The sequence below is a fragment of the Toxorhynchites rutilus genome, chromosome 2 (genome assembly GCF_029784135.1).
Source record: "Toxorhynchites rutilus septentrionalis strain SRP chromosome 2, ASM2978413v1, whole genome shotgun sequence".
Taxonomy (NCBI): Eukaryota; Metazoa; Arthropoda; class Insecta; order Diptera; family Culicidae; genus Toxorhynchites; species Toxorhynchites rutilus.
This window is the reverse complement of record NC_073745.1, coordinates 56,983,249-57,007,941: the sequence shown is the minus strand read 5'-3', so window position 1 is coordinate 57,007,941 and position 24,693 is coordinate 56,983,249. Positions and strand designations below refer to the sequence as shown.

The window sequence follows — 24,693 nt, the reverse complement described above, 5'->3', positions numbered from 1 at the left end:
TAAATCGGGCCAATCAAAACGAGGCAGTTAGGGCGTTCAGATAACGCTCAACATTTCACAGTTATTCAATTGTTTATCTAATGAAAAATAACATTTTATTAATTGCGATAGATGCGTAGAAATAATCCCTATCAATTGATGCAAACATCTCTCCGATCCAGTAAGAAATGTTCGAGTTATAAGCATTCGAAATCTTGCATTTTTCCCTGCATGTTCTGTGTTTAGGTTTTCATTTTACCCCCCGTATATTCCGGTTAGACGTAGTCCCACGTCAAAATCGCTGTTTAGAAGTCCATAAAAAATCGAGAAAAAACATTAAAAGAAACGGCTGAAAAAATTCAGCCAAATCGGTCGAGTAGATCCTGAAATATCGACACCACCAGTTGAAAAACATGGTTTCGAGAAAAACGCATTCAAAAAGTCGTACAGCAATACTATACCCCTTGAGGTGACTTCATACTTTTGGCTGTAACTTTTCATCGAAATGAAATATCGAAATCCTTTTGGGCCAACATTTCTGAAAGCATAAGCTTCTCAAAAAAGCAAAAAATAAACAAAAATTCGATTTTTTCGATCTTCCGGGGTCCGGGATGCAATCGTCATGGGGTAGAAAGGTACTTTCTAAATCTTTTGCTACAAGATTGTTGTTTTTATTTCTATCGGATTTACGAAAATACACAAACAACATTTGTTGGCAATCAAAGAACAACACATCTTTTGACATAGCCACAGGAAATGTAATTTAGCTAACATTATCGAGGTCTTCGAAATTATAATTCTACGCTCACTAACCATACCGGTAAAGCTAACTAGGGTTATAAATATTTATTTATTCCTAAATACTTTCTCCTAGTGATAGCCATTTTGGTCACCAAACACGTAATTGGTATGGGTTGCTTTCAGTGATTCTTTGAATGCATATAAGAAATATTTCACTTTCTGTACAGTAGAACATTCTCCCATTATACCGACGCGCCATGCTTTGTTAGCCGTAGATCCTAGTCCGATCTGAATTTCTAGGGAGAAACTAGACAGAAAAATCGATTATGCTATCATATCACACTTGAGAATGTAATTTGAAAATACTCACTTATTCAGAGCGTACTGAGAGACCTTCGAACAATTTACGCCGTTGGGAATCATGATACCGGTGACCGTTGGTAGTCGGTGTTGAGGATTCTTTACAAATACCTCCAAACCCATACTGGCTAGCCCATGATACAGAAGTTGAGCACACTCCATACGACGTTCAATAACAGTTTCGATACCCTCTTCGACTACTTGTGCAAGAGCCTCGCGAAGTGCGTAGATTAGATTGGAAGCTACAGTGTGATGGTACCTGTAATAGCACCTGCATGAATTTGGATATTAAGGGATGTTTGTTTCTTACCTTCTCTGTTCGTTGAAGCATCCCCAATAGTTACCAAGCTGAACGATATCCCAATAGAATACTTTCGATTTCGATTTCCTCGATCGAATTACGTTTCTGAAAGTTATATGCAACTGAAGCTGACTTTCTAATTAATATAAAAAAGCAAATTTCTTACAAAGCTCTCAGACTGACTGATATCGGTGTAATACCGGGGGGAGCGCCCAGAACTTTCTGCGACCCTGTGTACGCACCATCAATCTCCCATCTGTCCATGTAGAAGGGAACACCACACACGCTAGCCACCGCGTCAACCAGCAGCAGACAATTGTTATCGTGACAAATTTTCCCCAGTCCTTCCAGTGGCTGCAGCAATCCGCTTGAAGAATCCCCATGAACCACGAATAGGCACTTTGGCCTATGAAGTTCAATCGCCTTCTTTAAATCATGGAGTGGAAATGGCCGATCGGGAAGTCCCTCTAAAACACGTACATCAGCCCCATATCGAGTGCTCATCTCAACCGCTCGTTCCGCCCAGGTTCCGCTGTTCGCAATCAAGACTGTATCATCCTCCTCGATCAGATTGCACAGCAAAGCTTCCATTCCGGCGTGTGCCGAACCACTTATGCACATTGTGACGCGGTTTTCTGTTTGGAAAATATACCGCAGCCCATCCTTCACATCGTCTATCAGATGGAGAAGCTCCGCGTGGTGGTTACTCAAAGAAGTGTTGCACAGGGCGGACAGTACACGTTTGGAGCAGTTCGATGGTCCCGGGCCCATCATCATCCGCTCGGGAATATTCAACGGGGTACGCAGTGACGCTGGCGGTGGAGTAAATTTCATGGTTGCAAAACTGTTAGACTGTAAAGGGGGTAAATTTAGTACATTTCATAACTTTTCTTAGATTAAAGCAGAATGCAAGTCAGACGATTGAAACTCTAAATGGTGTTTATGGTTCCGATGCGGTAAAAGCCAATTACGTGTGGCATTTTTGGTTTCGTCGAATACTTTGAGGTGCTTTCGACGTTCAAGATGCACTTCATACAGGCAGACCCGTTATCTAAAAACTCGATAAAATCATAAATTGAAGAAATGATCGATGTTAACCGACATGTGAGCAGTCGTAGCATCGCCCAGCATCTAAACAGTATGAACCTATTTGCACTGAACACGATTCATGCACTGCATTGGGATTTGTACAGTCAACAAATTAATCGTTTGAAGATAGTAATTGACCAGAAACGGACCGAATTGAGCAACAGGAATAGTTTTGTGTTCCATCAGAACAAGAATTAATACCCCATATAGTCTAGATCGGGCTTCAAGCATTTACCATATTTTTGTTTCTCTAGAGATAATAAAATCAAAAAAATATTGTAAACATCGATATTCTCAGTTTTTATTTGTCAATGAAAATTCAATAGACTCACATTTAAAATGTCAGTGAATTATCGAACAAAATGGTAGATAATTTACCTGAATCGGATCATTTTAAGTATGCTGAATAAAGTTTGGGAGTTCACGTAAAAATAATGATTTCTTCTTCTCTTGACTCAATACATGTTGGCATATCGTTCTACATGATCGATTGATAAATCAGACAGAATATTATACACTTTGAGTTTGTCTTGTAAACAGGCACAATAAATTACTCACAACACTCTATAGGTTATATCGGTTTCAACATGACATTTTGAAGAACTTTAAGTCGGAGGCGATCCCTACGACAGCGGGTGCGATCATATTGAAAACCATCGAATACATGGAATAACTGTGCACATAACAAACTATTTTTTTTACCAAGCGAACGTTCGTGGGTTCAATTGCTGAACTCTCTATTGATATTCTAATTGGTCTTTTTACAATTTTCTTCCATTACAAATTCTCTATTACTTCTACCAAAACTCATCATTATAATATAAATCTATTTTCAGACACAACTTTCGCTTCAGATTCTTGATTCACTTGCAAAAAACATGTTTCTCCATTACATAGAAAACATATTTGATACATAAAAGTAAATTTTCATTCACAATTTTCATTTTCAAAGCACGCTATCCCACCTCAGAATCTATTGCCTTTTTTGCTTCACACCAACGGAACACGAAGCTCAGTTTCGCAAACGCGATATCCAATTGGACTCACAACGATGTCATTGTAATGGGAACAATGTGGGAATTAAATTTTTCCAAACTTTCTCTCAAAACTTTTCAAAATTTTCATTTTTTTTCTCACGATGACATTGATACAACAAAATAAAGAACGCTCAAATCTAAAGGTGAGACCAGAATGTCGCGTTATACGTCGCATCGCTACAAGTGTGCTTTGACAGTTCATTTTAAATATGTGTGTTCCAATATAATCGTTCACAATGATGCGTCGCGCCATTAGCTCCTTTGTACTATACGCTGACGTTTGTTCTAAACTGCTTGCGTTAAATATGCCAATGCGTTGTTTTTAAAAACATTCAATCGATGTCGTGGACACAACAAGAAAAAATTTTTTCTACGTTCTCTGATTTGTTGAAAATCAAGTTTTAAACAAATTTAATCGAATTTGTGGAAACAAACGAGTGCCTCTGGTCGAAGGAACATCGACTGTATAAAAACAGCCACGCATAGGAAAAACTGATGTATTAAATGCACTGAAACAAGTAAGTTGCTAAACATTATTTAAATATTAAGACAACTTTTTATATGGTTTTGTTTTGTAGTGAAATGGTGATGAAAAGAAGGTAGAAGAGCCTCCGTGAGAAATACATTCGCGGAATAAATGCACTATCGCAAGCTTAAGTTCAGGATCAGCACCGACTGCAGTTCCTTCATGGCCGTACTTTTAAGCAACAAAGTTTTTGAAAACACATCCGCAAAAGAAGGTAAATTATAACTACAACTACAGTAATACTCGACGTATGACTGCCAGCAAAAATCGATCGCATCTCATGTGGATAGTTCCGGCGAAGCATCTTGTGCGCTGAATACTGTTCTGGTTGCCGGGGGTGAACGCGAAACCCCAAGCAAAAGAAACAAACGGTAGCACAAAGCTTTTGATTTCAGTTCGGTTCATAGTGAGAACAATGTGTGCAGTAAAACCTACGAGACACGATGCCCTCGCAAAATACCTTTGCGAATCGATTGAGAAGATGTCGATATCGACAGTTAAACGGTTGGAAGCTGAGTTCTTAGACTGATTACTCACCGATTTTTATCTGAATAAGATCGTCCACCTCAATGAATCCTCAAATGTTTAAAAGTATTATCAATGGGAATGCGAGAATAAAATAAAAATGAAATTGATGTTCTAATTGTTTTATTTTTAATTATCTTTTACCTAACCAGTAAGCAGTAAATCAGATAGCTGATACGAAGCCTTACTAGAATTGCTTTATATTTGAATTTCTGTAACAGACAAATCCATAAGAAATGAAACTTGAGAATGCCATTCTCTCAAAATCATAGAACCTTCACAACCCTCTGCACTCATAAAGTTGTGGAGCACCGTTATCACTTCCTCATCTTTATCATCAATTTCTGAAAGTAATTGTATTGGCTATCCCGATATTTTTCAACGTGCAACCAAGATAACTTAAGTTTTCGGTATTTCTTACACGATAAAGCCGATATCGAAAGCTTACATAAACAGCCGAATGATGTTGGGCTTTAGAGGAAACGCTGTATTACCAACAATGTAATGTGAAAATATTTTGTAGGAGTCAGACACGATACAATACACCAACATTATTGAAGCGTAGTGAATCTGTTGAGCGTTTTGCTTTGTTTTTGTTTACATGTAAATCGGCGACGCGAACGTTAGATTGTGATTAGAAATCAACCGATTGCGTCAAGCGAATGTTTTAGTACAAAACGCAAGCAATGACAGCTGACGAGAAGCGACGCACAACGCGGCATTCTGGTCCCACCTTAACGCTTCCGTTTCGGGTTTTGCGCTTACCAACACATTTGACCTTCCATTTTTATTTCTATAGATAGAAGATATAGGAGTGCGCTATTTCGATTCCCGGAATGAATCGCACGATAAAACAATTTCACCAGAAACAACCGCTCAGAAAAAATGTAGTAAGCTAGAAAAAAGAGAAACGATGGGTATAGGAGAAGTGTGTAATATGCACCCCCTAAGGGAGAATGGATTTATCTTGACAGTGCTCTCAAAATTTAAGGTAACAACTACGTCAGTACGTAGATTAGTTAACCCTCAGTCATCTGTAATCGTAATTTTAGATACTAAATAACAAAAGCGAGCAAATTGCCCCGATCGAGGGTATGCCATACCGCCCGATGGTAAGCTGATGCGGAAAATATCAAATTGAGAAGGAAATGAATCCTTTCTTACCATTTTCTTCATCTGAGATATTCACTGGGAACTCGAATCAATAAATATGACCCACAGTTATCGCCTCTGAATCGGTTTCAAGCAACAAAAACCTTATAGAAATAATGTAGAAAATAACATCGGAAATTTTTTTTTATCCCATTTATTTATTTATTAGGCTAATTAGCATTTTAGCTGTAACAGAGCCGGGTTTTAATCGTGTACATGCACATATGTTTATGTTACTATAAATTGTAAATTACACAATAGTAGCCATTTGGGCGTTAGGTTTTCTGTTCCATAACATGGTAAGGATATTCTTTCTGTTCTTCCATTGTTCAGCAGACCGGACAGCGGAGACAGTTGATATTGATCATTGTTGGGTTATTTATAGAACAACAGCCCGATGTTTCTTGCAGAGCAGAGCAGTTGTATGGATGAATCGATCTTATTTCGATCGTGGACCGATCTCCATCGCTGATGATGGTTGCGTGGACGTAGTTATTCTATAACAACACAAAGATGGTCAATTGAGGGCCCTGAATTTGAACTCACGATCGATCGCTTAGTAAGCGAACGCGTAACCAAGTGGCTACGAAGACCCCCTACATCGAAAATTGTTTCCAAAGAAAATTATTTTTCTTATTTTTTTAAAGCATGTTACAAATGTAAAACTTGCATAGCAGAATTCTATCACGGACTAGCACGATTGCCTATATCCATTGCATTTCTATTCTTGCTGGTTTGCGAGAAAATCAGGCGGGTCAAACTGCCCGGCAGGCGCGTTTTAGACACATCTCCTCTATAAGACCGTCTGTTATACCGTACGCGAGTATACGAGTTTTGATTTTGCGCGCTGAATGTCCAAACGAAAATTCCTATAATTAACCGGGCAAACCTATGCCTTCCGACACTCGCTGACACCTTACTAAAGGACCGTATTCTATGTTTCGAAACAGACTTCCTGTGCGCGCGCTTTATTTTCGAGAGACGAGCATCGATTTTGTCTTCCTCGCAACCCTCCCATGTGCAAGCGATGAGATCGGGCTTTAGCACACGAGCCTGGGTTTGGCTCCTTCTCTTCTCTGTCGTAAAATATTGAGATGCGCTCAAGAATAACTCGTTGCACCTCAACATGAGCGATGCAAATGTGTTGTGTACATGTAAGAGAAGCTCGCGCATTAGTGCTCGCGAGACTTTCTCGTGTACCTGCCTCAAAGCGACATTTGGTGCTGTCGAGGGAAGTTGTGCTTCTGGTGTTAAAATTTTAATCTTCGTAATATGGCACATAGAACAATTAGTGATGAAGAACTGTTTCATCATAGGAGGTTTCGTGTCCGCTACTAAGCGAACAATCATGAGCTTATAACTCAGGATCCTCAACTGACCACCTTTGTGTGTCATTCTAGCTGCTACGTCCATGCATCAATCATCATGTGATGGCGATCCCAGCCTCTCACTCCATATACGATCGATCTGCTGCATCGGTAATTGGTGCTATTTATAAACACAACAATGGGAGCCTCATATCAACAGTCTCGCTGTGTCCAACTGTGAACATTCGAACAATAGGAATATTCTTACGCCGAAAAATACGACATGTGTTGTCTATCGATAGAATAAGAATGAATACTCTTACGCATAAATGGCTAATGTGTAATAGATAAAAATGTGTATCGATGAGATAGGAATACTTTTACGCTTATATGGCCACTGTGTAATATACAACATGAGAAATGTACACGATAAATTCGGCTCTGTTACAGCTGAATTGCTAGATGAGCCTAGTAAGTAAAGTAAAAAAACTGATTCACATAAATATCCAATCAATTCATTCATTTGTTGCACACAGCTCGCAATGATTGTGTGAGATACGAGGCTGAATAGGGCAAAGTACATCGTCTCTTCTACGTGCTGTGCGAGATCTCAGAAGGCCTAACCAAACGTCACTTTGAGGCAGTTACACGAGAAAGTCTCGCGAGCACTAATGCGCGAGCATCTCTTCGTGTACACAACATATGTGCATCGTTCGCATCGAAACGCGACGAGGCATTCCTTAACGCATCACAAAATTTTACGTAAGAGAAGAGAAAGGACAAATCTCAAGCTCGAGTGCTAAAGCCCGGTCTCATCGCTTGCACATGGAAGAGTTGTGAGGAAGAAAAACAGGAAGTGGGTTATATCTATGGTATAACCGCAAGGGTTACGTAGGACTATCGATGATTTAGAGATCATTTGTATGAAGTTGAATCTGAATTCATTCTGAATGAATGAATATTTGGAGAACCTCGAAAACGAGAGCGTTACGTTGGAGGCACATGGTTTTATGCATCCAATATTGGATACGGAAATATCCTACTGATGGGGAAGAATAATCTTCAGAAGCTATCCTGTTGATTGCGATTGATTGAAAAATCACAAAACCTAATGTATTTGGTCACAGTGTTACATGGATAGAAAACATTAAAATAAACTCTTTCATATGAATGTAATTTTAAATTCCCAGAGGAACTGGCAGATTATTTTCAGTAACGATTAGATATTTCCACATTTTCCTCGATACTGGAAGCCCACCAGTGGTTAATGCTAACTCGATAACCATCTGTTAATAGCACTTGATTGAAACATATTTGGTCACAGTGTTACATAGATAGAAAACATTCAAATAAACTCTTTCACATGAATGTATTTTTAAATTCCTATAGGAACTAGCAGATTATTTTCCGGATCTTTCTCGATCCAAACGGAAAGAATTCCGTGCGTGTATGTGTGTGTGTGTGTGTAGCGGCTGCTTCGAGATCTTCCCGGGGAACCGTTTGTAGCATCACTCTCCTCCTGATGGATTCCCTTCTGGCCTAAGGTGCACAAACAGGCTCTTGGTGACACCGTTCATCCGCGCTTTCATGATAAATGAAGAGCTTCACCACAACAGCGACAACATGCTCCAATCGCTGTTCAATTAGAACTGAGTGGATTTCCGAGCGGCGCTCGCTTATATACCGATTGGTGATTTCAATAGCCTATTTTGAAAGCAAATTTAAGACTATTGAAACATGTTTTTGGATCAGAAAGTAACAAGTATAGACGCGTAGACATTTTATCTTTCGAATGAAGTGTTTATCATACCATTTCGTTCAGTTGTTTAGGAGCTATTAACACTCAAAATCTCGGTCTCCGGCGTAACGCTTTCGTTTTCGAAACTTTGATTTTACACCCCGGTATAGAAATGAAAGACGTAGTCCTACGTCAAAATCGATACTCGTCTCTCGCACTTTAACTTTAACTTTATACTTTAAGGTGAAGGTGGAAGCTAGCCTACAATGGTATAGGTAAACCCACGTGTAAAAATGGGGTAATAGTGTTTATGAGAGAAGAGCAAAGCACACGTAAATACAGAGTTTTCCAACTGCGGAGCCGATATGGCGTGGAGGTAACATCCATACTTCTCACGCTCAAGATCACGAGTTCAATTCTCACTCCCGACATTCTTCCAAAATGGAAGGTAAAAGTGACGAACCAGCCAGAAGCGTTGAAAGTCACTATAATACAGAAAAAAAAAAGTTTTCCAACTTTAAATTCCAAAAGCAAATTGAAATAAAACTCACTTCGAATTCGAATTTCGATGAAACTTTTATTTCAAATGGGGCGGTATCTCGGTCATAACTTCACGAATGTTGTCTTTCAAATGTTCAAGAGTTTGCGGAGATTTGGCATAGACACGGTTTTTCGCATAACCCCACAAAAAAAAAGTCTAGCGGGTTCAAATCGCATGATCTGGACGGTCAATCGGCATCACCAAAACGCGAAATTATGCGTCCCTCAAATTTCGTTCGCAATATGGCCATGTTCGGTCGTGTTGTGTGGCACGTGGCGCCGTCTTGCTGAAACCACATGTCATCCGTATCCATATATTCAATTTGTGGCAAAAAAATCGGTTAACATGCGAACATAGCGCCCACCATTCACAGTTACCGTCTCGCCGTCCTCATTTTCAAAGAAATACGGCCCGATGATTCCACCAGACCATAATGCGTACCAAACAGTGACTTTTGGCGGATGCAATGGCCTCTCAACAATCACGTGTGGATTTTCTGAGCCCCATATACGGAAATTTTGGGTGTTCACATAGCCACCGAGTTCGAATTGTGCCTCATCGCTGAAGAAAATTTGATGCGAAAATTCAGCATTTTGCTGCTGTTGTTCGTCCACCCAATCGACGTATGCCCGACGCATTCCATGGTCACCACGCTCTAATGTTTGTACCAGTTGGACTTTATATGGATGTAGGTGCAAGTCCAAATGCAAAATTCGCCACAATGATGTGTTTGACAAGCCCAATTGCTGAGCACGCCGTGGAATCGAAACATTCGGGTCATCCTTCACACTGGCAGCAACAGCAGCAATATTTTCGGCCGAACGCACATTACGATGATGCACAGGTTTCACAATATCCGCTACGGATCCAGTTTGTTCGAATTTACGCACTACATTAGCGATTGTGTGCTCTGTAGGCCGTCCATGACGACCAAAATCCGTCCGTAATGCTCGAAAAACATTTGCCGGTTTTTCATCATCTTTATAGTATAATTTAACAAAATTAACACGTTGTGCGATGTTAAAACGATCCATATTGTAAAATGGTAGACATTCAACTAACGATATGACGCTTTGGTTGACAGCTATGTCAAACGGTTGTCAGCGCAGCGCTGTATACTTTCGGAAGCCCGAAATGGAAAACCCTGTAGATTAATGGAGAGCCTCAACCCTTCTCTTCGTTGGTCGAGACATTTTGATTGAATGTAATACTTGTCCGTTTACTGTTTTTGAAAGCATAGGCACCCGTTGCAGTGTTCCGAGCTCCGAGCAACCTACCTAATGTTAAAGTTCTTACCTAATGTTAAAGTTGCTAAAATATCTTGTGAGTAATCGATTAGAGTTGATATTAGTTGATGGGAAGTGTGCGAAAATTATCATTTTCTTCAAATTGTTTCGCAAAATTATTGATTTTCGGACGAGGGGTGAGGGAGGGAGATGAAGTAATGAGCGCCATTGTGGCAGCCATTCGTGGCTAGCTTCCACCTTCACCTTAAGCACGCACAGGAAGTCTGCTCCCTCGGCTGCCTTCTGCCTCGCTCATTTGTTCCAGACAGCTCCCAATGATTTTGTGAGATACGAGACTGGATAACGCAAAGCACACTGTCTCTTTTGCGTGCTGTGCGAGATCTCGGAAAGTCTATTTCAAACTAATCGAGCATTCAGTGGGACACAGATTTGTGTTTCGCTTCCAACAGCGGATCGGCTTATCCTCGTTAACACGTTAAGCCCCGCGTCGGTCCCTGGGGACTGACACTAAATTTTCCGTCGTTTTGCGCCGTTCTCAAGGGACCGACAGTAGGCTTTTCGATCGGAGAGTGTCAGTATTAGGAACGGCAACACCAAAGTTACAAAATGATATTTAGAATAGTCCACTATCGATTCGCTGGAACCAACACGGACCAGACGAAAAGTTCACTGTCGGTCCCATATTCCGGTCGGGGCTCAACGTGTTAAATGTGGACATCGTCCCATTAAATTGACCCCAGAATAAATTCGAAATAGAAATTACACTTTTTTACTGTGCAGCTTTATACTCATGATGTTTTTCTCGCGCCACAATATTTCTAGCCAGCTACACTTTTTCTGAGCGGCTGTTTCTGTTAGAGTTGTTTTCGGCTGCTATTTATTCCGGTGACGGATATCTCGCCTGAAAATCTATTTCCACTTTCGAACAAAGATCAATTTCTTTAACGAAAACATCGAATGGACTAACAACGCTTTTCATGATGTAATTGTACAATTTTCCGATTTTTCCAACCTTTCTTCAGAGTTTTTCAAAAATTTCCGGTTTTTCTCTACCTAACATAGATCTACGAGAAGAGATTATTACAACAAAATAGAGACGGCTCGAATTGGACCATTCCTTCCTCGGGTTTTGTGCTTATCAAATCTGTTGATAAGCCTTCTATTTACATTAATATAGATATAAATATAGCTGCCAGCTATGCTCAAATCAAGCAAACAATTGGAAAACACAATGTTCAATTTCAAATGACACTCCTAGTGATGCACTACATGCTTAATATTACTCACTTAGTAAAACTACCTATTTTCCCGATAACTGTAAAAATCGAATTGTTGAATTTGTTAGCAATCCCGTAGTGCGATGTAACCACCGCAAGGACTTGAACTATACTGACAGCAACATTGAAAAGATTGATAACACATAGTGAAATTTCGGATTACCATCCACGTTTAATGAAACATAATCTATCCAAAAAACCTCCACGTACGTGAACTTCAATGGCTTGAGAAAACGACACACACTAATGTTCACACACTTGTTAGGCCTTATATTCAGTCCAGTTCAAACTTGAATAGTCCAAAACTGATGCGCACATGCGCCTAGCGTTTGGCTCGTCCTGAAATGCGTTAAACTATCACGAAACCTTAGCATCAGATCAAGTTTGACGTCGTTGTATTCCTGGGTATCTATAACGGAAAAAAGTCATGGAAGAAGGCTCACTGAAAAAAGGAATCAAAGAAACCATCAAATAGCTTTCCTGAATGCGCCCTGGAAAAAATGTATTATCCTGTGTCCTGCAGTTTATTGAAACCCGATCGAGTCCAGTGTATATTTGTCTCTGGACTTCGTAAGTGCTGTAAAAAAAACTTCTGTAGATTGACGTGGTAAGCGTTGAGAGGAGGATCAAGCATTCCACTCTTTAAACACTGTTATTCCATTGGTGAGACTGTCCACTTTTTCACTTTTGTATAAATTTCGCAGCGTAGAAGTTCTACGCAAAACTCAACGGTCTGAGGTTTGAAGTACTTACTGCAAAAGTCCGGTTTGCATTTACGAAGGTAAGGTTCATTTCATTAGATTGTCTGCATCGCACTGTTTTTGGGAAAAAAATTAAAACTATCATGCCTATAGCGTAACATGCATATATTCAAAGATTTATGCACCGTTTGTTACACAGTCTTTTGTTATTTTATTCCATCTTGAAATATTTATCCTCCTTGCTTGTTTGATTTATCGTCGAATTATTAGTGAAGGTGCATTTCTGTTCTGTTCATAAATTCAAATTTCTTGCCGTTAAAAGTGTTTTCTAGGAACAACAACCAGAAATAATGTCAAGGTCCGTTAAAGTCCCATAAAAACAAGAACAAAAAAGAACATCCCAGCCAAACTCTGGTGATCAAAGGGACATAAGGTTTCACGTTGGCCTAGTGGAACCCAGTGCAGAAGTGTCCCTCCTTCGGAATATTAATCACATTGAGGTTATACAAAAAAAAACTCAAAAAAACGTATAAAATTTTTTGATTCAATTCAAAACATTACAAACTCATTCTAAATGTATTCTATGATTCAAAAATTACAGTTTATGCAAATCAGTTACAAATATATAAAAAATGTAGTCTTCGGGTCTTGATTGTAGCTAAATTATTCACCCATATTACGCTATCCGATTGGATTTCACAATTCGATCGAGATCGACTTTTGAATTCAGAAAATCCGTTCGACTGAAATTCAATCGAGATACGCAAATACCGCAATCTTGCCTTGAAGCACAACGAACGTCAAAATAATTTATTTGTATTTATACCAATGTACTCTCAGGTCTATTCAGAGGCCCGAAGAGAATGTTGAATATTGACAAAAAGCCTCATGACCTCGTCGATGCCTTTCTTACGAGTTATAAGTTTTTCTTTGAATCCAAACATTCGACGAACCCAAACAGCAACTTTTTCCATACTCGCTAAGAAAGTTTAAAGCCTTAATACACTGCGTTTCACAACTATAGAACCACTCATTTTTTCTGAGTTTCCAGAGATATGTAAGATGTCGGTTGAATCGAAGTATATGGTGTAGGATGTAGTAACTATCTTCATTTAAAAGAATGGCTTTTTGAACTTTATTGTTGTGTTCAGGCGCGAAAAACTTAAACTCCAGTGTTTCATAACTTTAGAACCAGATGGAAAAAAACTCACTCCTTTATAAATTTAACGTCAATTTCGCATGAATTACAATAATTTTCTTATTCTTAGGCCATCTTCAGTTCTCAATCAGTTCAAATAACCCATTCGGTGTGGTTTCGACCAATCTGTGCCATGTTGTAGTGCGTATCACATTCTACGCAGACGATACTGCCCGTTCAAGCTTTCCAAATCACTCATACTGCTTGTAAACTGCATCTACTATACGTACGATCACTCTCATAAGTTCTTGATAGGGTTTTGATCTGGTAAACAAGTTGACTAGTCCAGAATCTAGGGCGCAGCTTGGTCGAAACCACACCGAATGGGTTATTTGAACTGAAGATGGCCTAAGAATTAGAAACTTATATGAAACGCAGTGTAGTAACATTAAATTTATCTATATAAGTCGTATGTCGAATGGCAACAATTCTTCAATGTTTCAAAAAATGTTGATTGATTTTTTTCGGATCGTTCTGCACCTCTCAAATCGTGTAGCCGAGTGCGGTCCGCACTCCCGTACCGCCTCGCACTCTATGCCATTGGCTGTCATATTGACATATTCTAGACTTTGTCGTTGTTTAGAATTCGTCCTGTCACGAGCCTCTAGTCTGGAATTTATTTACCCTAGTTCCGGAACCTGATCTGATTTTAAACTAGCACGATGTTACATTCTGTAATCCGATCGAGATCGACTTTTGCATTTTAAAATCCATCCGAGATTCGAACCTTATCGACATAGATTGTAGAACGCAAAAATTGATCTCGATCCGGAATGTCGGTGATTATTTCCATGGAAATCCTAAACCAAATCTGAAGAGAATATTCGTGAATAAAAAACCATAGAACAGAATATACATTCACAATGAACTTTGGAAAAAAATCTTCAAATAACTAGAGATTACAAACTTCCTAAACCATTCATTTTAGCCTGAGTTCGAGTAAAAGGATTTTGCATTTACTTCTGCGTAATTATGCCAGATTTTCAGGCAAAGTGGCAAATGCGAGAATGGGAAAAACACTTTGTTTCGTTAGTTCGTTAAGTTCGTTAACCAACCAAGTTTTTTCAACTCATGAATGCTTGGAAATGTTCAGTAGAAAGATTAAATTGCAAATTCCCTGTATAAATTAAAGAATGTAATGGGTGCCCTACTATATTTTTTCATGCTTTTTCTAGCTATCTTCCGGATATGCCCCTTTTAAAAAAATTCTTTTCTGAAAATAATAAACTGCATACCAAAAGCCCATTTCAAATGAGTAAAGAGACTTCGACTTATTAGCCTTCAATATGATTTTTTTTAAATTTTGAGGATTTTTCACATAGCATATCAAAATTTATGGAATATATGTCTTTTCATTATTGAGATATATTTTCTAAATATTGAGTCATATATTTTATTTAATGAAAAAAAATATTTTCATTAATTCAATAACGCAAAGACACACTTTCGATATACTCTGATATGCCAGGCTACGACACCATAAATTCCATAAGCCACAAAAACGAATAACGATTCTAACGTTTTCTCCTGAAATTGGGTAAATTCGATATGCTCATATAAAATTATTTTTCAATATATTTCCTATAAAGCTCACATTCATTTGCTAAAACATTGAATTGGTGTGTCCGAGATACGACCGTGTAGTTGGTGTAGAACTATGTTTGGCCACTTGTCTCAAGTCGGTTTTGAACATTTTCGAAAAAAAGAAACGTGGTTAGGGTTAATGATGTTGGTTTGTCCAGTCGAAAATATGATCTTGCATTGTTCACTTTTTTGAATGTTCTAGTTCAGCGCATCTATGTCAAATCAGGTATTCAAATGCTTCCAAACATATCAATAAAACTGTCTTTTTCATGATTTCTAGTAGTTTTACAGGATATTTTTACGAATTCACATATTTTAAAGGTTTATAATGTCCACTTTCAATAGGTGTCAATGCGCCTCTCATTTAAGCTAACTTTTAATCAATCACCAGATGATTATTTGGTACGTAGTCAGACCTTTTCTGGATTATAACACTTACACTATCAGATTTATACATCTAAATCTAAATCTAAAGTTCCCAAGAAAAAACAATAATCTGAAGAAAGCCTAAAATATGTCCTAGATTCGCACCTGGAAAAACAAGCATAATAATAACTTTAAACATAACAATACAATTACTCGTTTCGTCACGAACATTCGAGAAACATCTCACTATTCACAATGAATATAAACAATAACATTACTCTTATTTCTTTATTTCTTTATTTCTTTTCTTTAAACCATCTGACTCACACTTGGTCTTAATGATTTTCTTAAAACTAAACGACACTACTAAATCAAAATACAATGGTCCAACAAAATAAAACAATACAAAGATTTCATCTACGAGTGAGTCGTCTGTAAAAGGTGTCCGAAGAGATATTAAAGTCAAATAAGTCGAACACATCATTGAAACGGACTGACATAAAACGAACAGGATTGTGCAACGCATAGTTCACACTGCGTCCCTCAAGATACAAAAAGTTTCTGGTACGAAGAATACGTTCAGGCGCATACATATTAATTTGCTCCAACAGTGCAGGGCAGTCGATTTCTCCGGTCAAAAGTTTGGCGACAAACATAGCCTGAGCGTTGAAACGTCTCCTTTCCAGCGTCTCCAGTCCCAAGAGTTGGCAACGAGCCTCGTACGGTGGCAAGTTTAGTGGATCCCGCCACGGAAGATTCCGGAGAGCATGTCGCACAAATTTCCGCTGAATAGACTCAATCCTACAAATCCAGTTAGTTTGAAACGGGCACCAGACAACTGCACTAAACTCCAGTGTAGATCGAACTAGCGAGCAGTATAGAGATCGAAGACAGTGTGGATCACGAAATTCACTTGTAATTTTATGAACGAATCCCAACTGCCGGTTGGCTTTAGCAATAATTTCGTTGAAGTGCAGTCGGAAACTGAGCGCATTATCAAGGGTCACTCCAAGGTCACGGATGTGGCTCACTCGCGACAGAACTTGACCAGAAATGGAGTAGTTAAACACTATTGGCTTGAGCTTCCGGTGAAACGAAATAGTGCTGCATTTCGAGATACTGAGCGACATCATATTCCTCAAGCACCATTCTTCAGAGCGGTTGACCAGATCCTGAAGCCTATGGCAATCTAGTGCGTTCCTGATTGCCATATAAATTTTCACATCATCAGCATAGAATAAGCGGCACCCAGTTGGAAGTATCCAGGATACTTCGTTGATGTATAGTGAGAACAACAATGGACCTAGGTTGCTTCCTTGAGGCACTCCCGAAGGATTAGAGAATGTCGCAGATTGTGCAGGTCCGATTTTGACACACATCTGTCTATCTTTCAGATACGAGTTCAACCATGTCGTTAGTCTTGATGAAATCCCGAGTTTGTTCAACCTTGCTAGAAGGATTTTGTGATCGACGCGATCGAAAGCAGCCTTGAGGTCCGTATACACTGCGTCCACCTGTGTACCTTGCTCCATATTGCGCAGACAAATGGAAACAAAGTCGACCAAATTGGTTGCGACAGACCTTTTTGGGAAAAAACCGTGCTGATCCATTGACAGATAGTTCTTGCAACAGGAAAACACAGCATCATTGACAATGATTTCGAAAACTTTTGAACAGGCGCAAAGTGATGTGATTCCTCGGTAGTTTTCTATGTTACGTTTGTCTCCTTTCTTGTGTACTGGAAACATCACTGACTGCTTCCATAGCGAAGGAAACATACTCTGCTGTAGAGAGGTGTCGAATAGAACCGATAAAGGGTAGGCAAGACTTGGCGCACATTTTTTGAGTACACAAGAAGGGATACCGTCCGGACCGGGAGTCAAAGAATACTTCAATTTGCGGATCGCAGCCTCCACAACATCGCTGGTGACTCGGAAGATGTCAAGATTCAATACGTTGGTTTGAGTGTCTCTAACGGCGGCAGCAACTTGCATTTCGGAGGACGAACGGTAATTGAATGCTCGCTTGAAGTGAGTAGCGAAAAGATTGCATTTCTCGAGTGCAGTGTTAACCGAGTGGTTCACCAGAAACATGTTCACGGGCAAGCCTTTTTCCATTCTCTTGGAGTTGACAAAGGACCAGAAAAGTTTCGGGTTTCTACGGAGATTTTTCTGCATACGCCTCGTATACTGTTTATACAGGAAGCGATTGTACAAACGGTATTCGTTGCTCGCTCGGTTCAGCTCTTGCTTAGCAAACGGACAGCGCAACCTACAGAAACGCCGGAGAGCAGAGGATCGCAATCTTTTGAGTTCTCCCAGTCGTCTATTGCCCCAGATTGGTCTCCGTGCAGTCCTCCGCACAGGAACGCAATCAACGATGATACGGGTCATGACATCAGAAAACCTGGCAACGGCAGCATCCACATCCTCGATGGTCTCCAGAAATTCCCAGTCGACTTGAGCTATAGCTATAGCGAAATCAGCTTTCTGGAAATTGAAGGAAGTCAGATCTGGTACATCTTCAAATCCAGTTGGCGTCGGTAGACAGATTATCAAAACAATAACAATCGAATTGTCATAGAATAGGAACGGATGGAAACGGACCCGCTATGAAACAAAGCTCCATTGTTTATAGCGAATGTTCTAAAATACCCGAGCAAAGTGAAATAGTGAAACTATCTAGTGACCTGAAATTCACGTTGAACCGAAAAGTTTACAGAAAACATTTCCTCACAACGGAAAGTGGAATTCCGTAGAGTTGAAAATCCAGACGGATTCAAAGAAAGAATAAAAACTCTCAGCGAATTAAGTTTTTGGCCGGTCGAAATAATCAACGTCGGGTAGTGCCGATTTCAGTTCCGAGTCCACCAGTCGTCGATTTTTCCTGTAACGAACATGAAGACAGGAAAGTCAAGCAATGAGAAATGCAATATCAACTTGAAAATTCGAATTTCTTCATTCAAAAATGGCGATTTCTAAAACCGAACAAACCATGATCATTTTTCGGACAAACCATGATCAAAGGTTGACAAACCATCATCATAATTTCTCTTTGAAGAAAATCGTTAGAAAAAACTTTAAAATTTGGATAATTTACAGAAACTTCAACCTGGGACTTTTCAACAAACACAATCTTGGTTTGATTACATTTGATTTTCTTGGAGAAAAGTCGATTTGCATTTACTAGTTGCGTGAAAATACCCCAGATCGGACAAACGAACATCATTTACCGTATAAATAACATTCTTAGTTTCAAAACATGTTGTGGTTCTGAGAAAAGGATCGTTTTATGTAGTGTGGATAAAAGATGTTAACATTTTATCGTAGGACTAACCTTTCTCGAGATATTACATGTTTTAGATGAAGAAAATCCATACTGCTGCATCCATTATAATTAAGGTTCCGACATCGTACAGAAAATTCACGAACATTTACGCGAGGATGTTTTGAATTTTGTTACAATATGCGTTTCGATGGAGCATTTGAGAGAGTGCAGCTGTTTACCAAATCCGACATTTACCCTTCAATCTATTGAGCAGACGAGAAAAGTTAACATCGTCAAGAAGCTTTGTCCCTTGATGTTTGAAGAAAAAAAAATATACGAGGTTGTGTTCAAGATACGACCGTATTGTTGACGTAGAACTACGCTGTGGTTTAATTCAAGTCGTTTGTTCATAACTGCGGATATTATTTTATAATTCTACGAAAATTTTAAAATGACCATTCTACCGGTTTGGTCATCCTGAAATGTTTTTTTTATTGTAGAATCATTTGACGATAATTATTTGATGATTCATTCTTGTGCTCGCAGACAAATACATGCTCGCAGCTGCAATCCTTAGTGGAGAAAGTTTTGCTACTGGCAAGCGAAACCATACACATACAAAATTCCAGAACGACATTTACTTTCTTGGTGACTAAATAAACGAAATAAACTCTATCGTTTAATCTCAACAACCTCGAAAAGAGTAGCACTGCTTCATTATGATGAAGATTAGCGCAAATGCAATCCTAGTTGGAAGCACTTTTGCGACTGGCACGCAAGGCCAAATAGATTAATATCTTAATATAACTTATTGAATAAATTGGTATTCCCCAAATAATTTTTTTGTTGCACAACCTTAACATCTGCTTCACCATAGCGTCAGTTCAATGCATTAATGACCGAAAATAAACAATGTTAACTGCTTGGAAAAAGGCTGAATATTTCCCTCTCGCTATCTGTCCTTCTTGTTTATATTTATCATTACGACTGCATAATTTGCAACACAAAACAATCGTCAATCATAACATAACAAATTAGGCGATTGTTGCATCGTTACAGAGCCAATGCACATGGAAGCAGATACAAATGGGTTCAGCGTAGCGAAGATGCACTATTTTTACATACAGGTTATGAAGCACGCACGTACGCACACAAATATCCATATATCGATGGCTTGAAGCAACTAAATATACACACACATATCTCTGTTTTTCACTCTTCTCAACAGAAACCCTTTCTGTTTATATTGCCAGTCTAGATTAGCTTAGCTGTTATCCTTTGTGGAGAGAGTTTTCCTACGGTCATGCGAAACCAAATCACTGACAAAATTCCAGAACATTTGTTTTCTTGGTGAGCTGACAATAGCCTCGCTTGATGATTCCCCACACAATTGTGTAGCTCAGAACCTTAATGCAATGATTGCAATGCCAGAGACATCAACGAGTGAGTAATTTGAAACGAAGACATGTGATAACGCAAAACAAGGAAGAACAAGCGATATTCATTGTTTTGAATACAAAACGATACTGAAAGTTTGCCTTTTTTACTTGCTTGAGACTGTAAACTTCTTCAGTTCATTCGTCTCTAACCTTCAAAAAGGTCCTTGGAAAACTTTATCCATCATATTACTCCTCCACCCCCATTGCCTTGAAAAAGGCATTCGATTCCTCGCCGTCCAGCTCGCCCACCAACAATGTTGTTCAGTCGATTTCCTCACGAAGAATAAAAGTGTGCCTCAGCGAGTTCCACTGTTTATACTCTAGGCAAATATTTTTCTTCGTTCTTCTTCTTTTCCTTTGTTCACGGAGACTTTACATCTTACGATTTCCCCTTCGTTGCTCGTCGATAAGTTGCTCGTCATTGACTGCTCTGTTCGGGAAAGCACACAAATAGACAGAACAAATGTATGAGGAAATGGGAATGCTTCCAATTTTCATCAATTTGAACCATATACAGGCTATTGGATTGTAATGATTAGCATATCATTATCAAAAATCTTAGGGATATCATATCAAAAATCTTAGGGAATTTTCGATTCGTTTGGTATATAAATCGTCAAAATCCATTCGCGGCAAAAATAGTTATTAACGTTAACTTTATTTCATAAAAACGTGACCTGTTTTCTGATTTGGCACCCTTAATGAAAGACGTCGTTCTACGTCAAAAGATAATACATATTAGGGAATCCTTGTAATCAACAATTAAATTGTTGAGTTTGAACTTTTTAGTTCTAATCTTTATGTGCTATATGTGAGAACAGCAATACACTTCAATCTACGTTAAATTTTTCCTTTGAAATGAGTTTGATTTTATAAATTTAAAGTGATTTTTATGATTTTATGAGATTTTTTTATTTTATGAGTTTCTTGAGTTTCTTAGTACATGATTTGTAGCACTAAAACAAAATTGTTATTATAAAACTAGCATTGCATGGGGATGGACTGTTTTTGGTTAAATATCTGGCATGACGAGTTTTTCGGAAAAGTGTTTTTAACAAGAAAGACGGCATGTGACTTTTATTATGCTAAACGTTCATTACGGAAGATGTTGTTATGTGAAATTTGTTGTTGTCCCTGCTCGCTCATCCTACGCTATCAGAACAGATAAAAAATCACATCGCATCACAACCAAATTACATCGCATCATAGGGGAAATGGCGCTTGCGTCAAACCGTTTTCAAGCTTTTACGGGGTCATTTTTCCACATTTCTGTAAAACTTTACAGTTGTTTGAAAGGATTTGGTATTCTTTATCCATCTATAACAAAAAACGTCAAATGTAAATTTTGGCGCTTGCGTCACTTTGCGAGATCACGGCAGAGATGTCGAAGAGAATAGTGTTACGTTGTATTTATACAGTAACACTTTTGAATCCAGACACTGTTTAAATACATTCAATACAATACCAAAACCATAACACGTTTTGCTTGTTAAATTAATGTGACTGATAGTTACTATTGTATCAATTTAGAGTAGCGTCGAGCATTGTACCTAGCTGGTGATAAAAAACGGCAAAACTCAAAACAACTATTTGTGTTTCACAAACCCATGTCCGGAATAAAAAGTACATTCAGAAGATGATTTTAAATCTGGACGGCGGATTAAAGTAAACGATGAAATTTCTTATTGATGAAGATGCATAAGAGTGTCCGGAATTAGAAGCAAAAGTGTCTGGAATTCAAATCAAGAATAGAAAAGTGTCCGGATTTAAAATCACGACCCAATGAAGAAATTTACCAATTTAAAACAAACATAACATGGTTTTGTGGAATTCTGTGATTCATAACTTACATGAAAACCTTCTTATTCTATAGGAACGGTGTTATTTTTACTATATGTCAATATTTTTAATAGTTGAAGTTATCATCGTACGCGCCTCAGTGTCCGGATTTCGATGCATTATGATATCGCTCATTGAACAGGAAAATAAATAAGTCGGTTATTAGCATCCGGTTGAGATAAAATCTAAACAGATTGTAATTTCTATGCGTTTAAAAAGACGTGGCATCATTGCCACTGGGAGGTGTGATAATGAAGAGAGGATGTTTATAAATAAAACTAAATTGGAATTTCCGCATTTCGCTGACGACTATTCGTTATGTCAATGTTTAGATTGGGGCAATTCTAAACAATCTAATTGTTTATTAGAAGGATAGGAAATTAGTGGGAAATACCGTTGGCATTGACCCAAAATTCACATCAGTTGAGTGTATAATCAGTTATTTGAACCTACAGCTGCTTTTTCACTGGACAACAATTAGTCTCATTCTCTGAATGCCAATTAATCTCAATAAGTCATGGTATAGAAGTTTGACATCGGCCTTCAATTCTTTGCTTTCCTTACAAGGTTATGTTCATTCTTTATTTGGACAATGGTGTGAAAAACCTTACATGGATAATAACAGAAAGCAAACTCACTCAAATTCTCTATCCAGATGCATCCCGTGGAAAATCAGTTTATAATGTGATATATTTTATTTATAATAATTGAACATCAACAACTTATATTAAACATCAAAGTAATGCTATACAATTTGACTTGGGTAATATTTGCACGCATTCACTTACGTTTACAAATTATGTATTCTTCTCAATTGTTTCGCGAACTCGATTCACACTTATTATACGTTCACTAAAGCCAACAGAACAATCCAATCTCTACGGATACTCGCACTAAACTGGAACGATTAAACTGCACCGGGAAAGTGCTTATGAACTGCACATCAATCGATCGGGGATTTCGACTGATTACATTCCTCTGTCACCCCCTGCAGACACGCCGTCTGTACATCCTTTCTCGAGAGATTTATTGTTTTGACACATATTAAAAAAAACAAACAACAGAAACTAAATCATTGAATCCATTTTGAGCGGAACTGGGATGCGTGATAGGAGATTGCGGAGTTGATTTTTGCATTCAAGATCATGCCGACGCACTGCTATAAACTCGAGAAATATACTCGTACTAGCTGACCCGGCAAACTTCGTCCCGCCCAAAATTTGTTTTTTGGTATCAATACCTTCAAACATTTACGTTTTCTTACTATAAGCAAGTTCATGGGTCCAACCGCAGAACTGTTCATGGATTGATCTTCTAATCTACCTCGTTGAATTTACCTTTTACTATAAAATTCCTAGTATTTCTAACACAACTCATCATTACAATATCAGATTATTTTTAGACACAATTCTCGCTCAAGATTTTTCAACCACTTGCAAATATGCAAATAACATGTTTCTCCGTTACATGTAATCAATTTTCGCGTAACTTTTGAAAAGGTCCAATGTAACATTTCCGTCAACTCGAGAAAAACGAAGTTGAAGACCCGAACATTATTCCACGAATTGTCTTAAAAGTTATCGATCTTTATCGCTCCTCTCACCACTAGCGATCAAGAATAGCTTTCCAAAACTAATCGCAGCTGTTGTTCCGTGATTTGAGTTTAAAGTTGAAGCCAAGGAGCGAAAAACGTTACATTGGACGTTTTGACTGCCCGCGTTTGCACATTGGACATATTACGTTGCACGATAAGAATTTGAAACTAACTACTGAACAACAATCCAAAAATCAGCATTTCGTTCTAAAGACAGATTATTATTGTTATCACCCGTTGAATTGAACTGAAATCGATAACAACTACTGTAAGAAACAAAAACTCAAAACGACCGAAGTACGACTTCGTGTTGTTTTGACTGCTTTGTTACTTCGGACGTTTCGGACATCGGAGGAAAGTGGCGTCCGAAGTAACAGCCGGGTGCTTAAAATCCGAATCTGTACATTGGATATTTTTTGTATCGGCGATAAAAAGATGAAGAAAATAGATACGTGAACGATTGTTTTTGTAATGCATTCAATGATTGAAGACTAATAGCGTGCATCTATTAACTCGATTTGTTTACATTTGCTACATAGGACCTTTTCAAAAGTTACGCGAGAATTCATTAAACATTTCTCATACCCAAAAACCTTCACATCCCAAATTATGCTTGATTAGTTCTCGAGTTATGCAGAAGTATATGTTTGTGTACCTCCTGTAATTTGTGTTTCATTTGTATGGCAGTCCACCCTTAGAGAGGGGGGTGGAGTGTTAAACCACCATAGAAACATTTATTGTACCCATTTGTTTCATTTCTACGACAGACCCCTCCACCCCCCTCAGAGAGGGAGAAGTGTTGCAACGCTTTAGAAATGTTTTTTGCCCGCTATAACCTCCACATGCCAAACTTGGTTCAGTTTGCTTGATTAGTTCTTGAATTAT

At 38.5% G+C, this 24,693-nt stretch overlaps 1 protein-coding gene across 3 annotated transcripts; it reads right to left on the bottom strand.

Moving 5' to 3' along the window:
- Nucleotides 1–715: 715 nt before the first annotated feature.
- Nucleotides 716–23,280, bottom strand: LOC129770544 (3-hydroxykynurenine transaminase-like). 3 transcript variants are annotated; one of them, XM_055773440.1, is made up of 5 exons: nt 23,003–23,280; nt 1,548–2,233; nt 1,391–1,486; nt 1,091–1,339; nt 716–1,027 (listed from the first exon to the last, which is right to left on the bottom strand). In XM_055773440.1, exons 2-5 carry the CDS (start codon nt 2,213–2,215, stop codon nt 850–852), a joined length of 1,191 nt encoding a protein of 396 aa, XP_055629415.1. In that variant the 5' UTR covers nt 2,216–2,233; nt 23,003–23,280; the 3' UTR covers nt 716–849. The 3 variants fall into 3 exon arrangements, with proteins under 3 accessions (XP_055629415.1, XP_055629418.1, XP_055629417.1); XM_055773443.1 differs by lacking the exon at nt 23,003–23,280 and adding an exon at nt 22,853–22,950; XM_055773442.1 differs by lacking the exon at nt 23,003–23,280 and adding an exon at nt 3,436–3,642.
- Between the last annotated feature and the right edge of the window lie 1,413 nt (nt 23,281–24,693).

Coding starts and splice junctions, on each gene's coding strand:
- LOC129770544 (XM_055773440.1), bottom strand. CDS start 2,215: ATGAAATTTACTCCACCGCCAGCGTCACTGCGTACCCCGTTGAATATT. Junction 1,340..1,390: donor TGCTTCAACGAACAGAGAAG/GTAAGAAACAAA, acceptor GTGCTATTACAG/GTACCATCACACTGTAGCTT. Junction 1,028..1,090: donor TCTCAGTACGCTCTGAATAA/GTGAGTATTTTC, acceptor TTTTCTGTCTAG/TTTCTCCCTAGAAATTCAGA.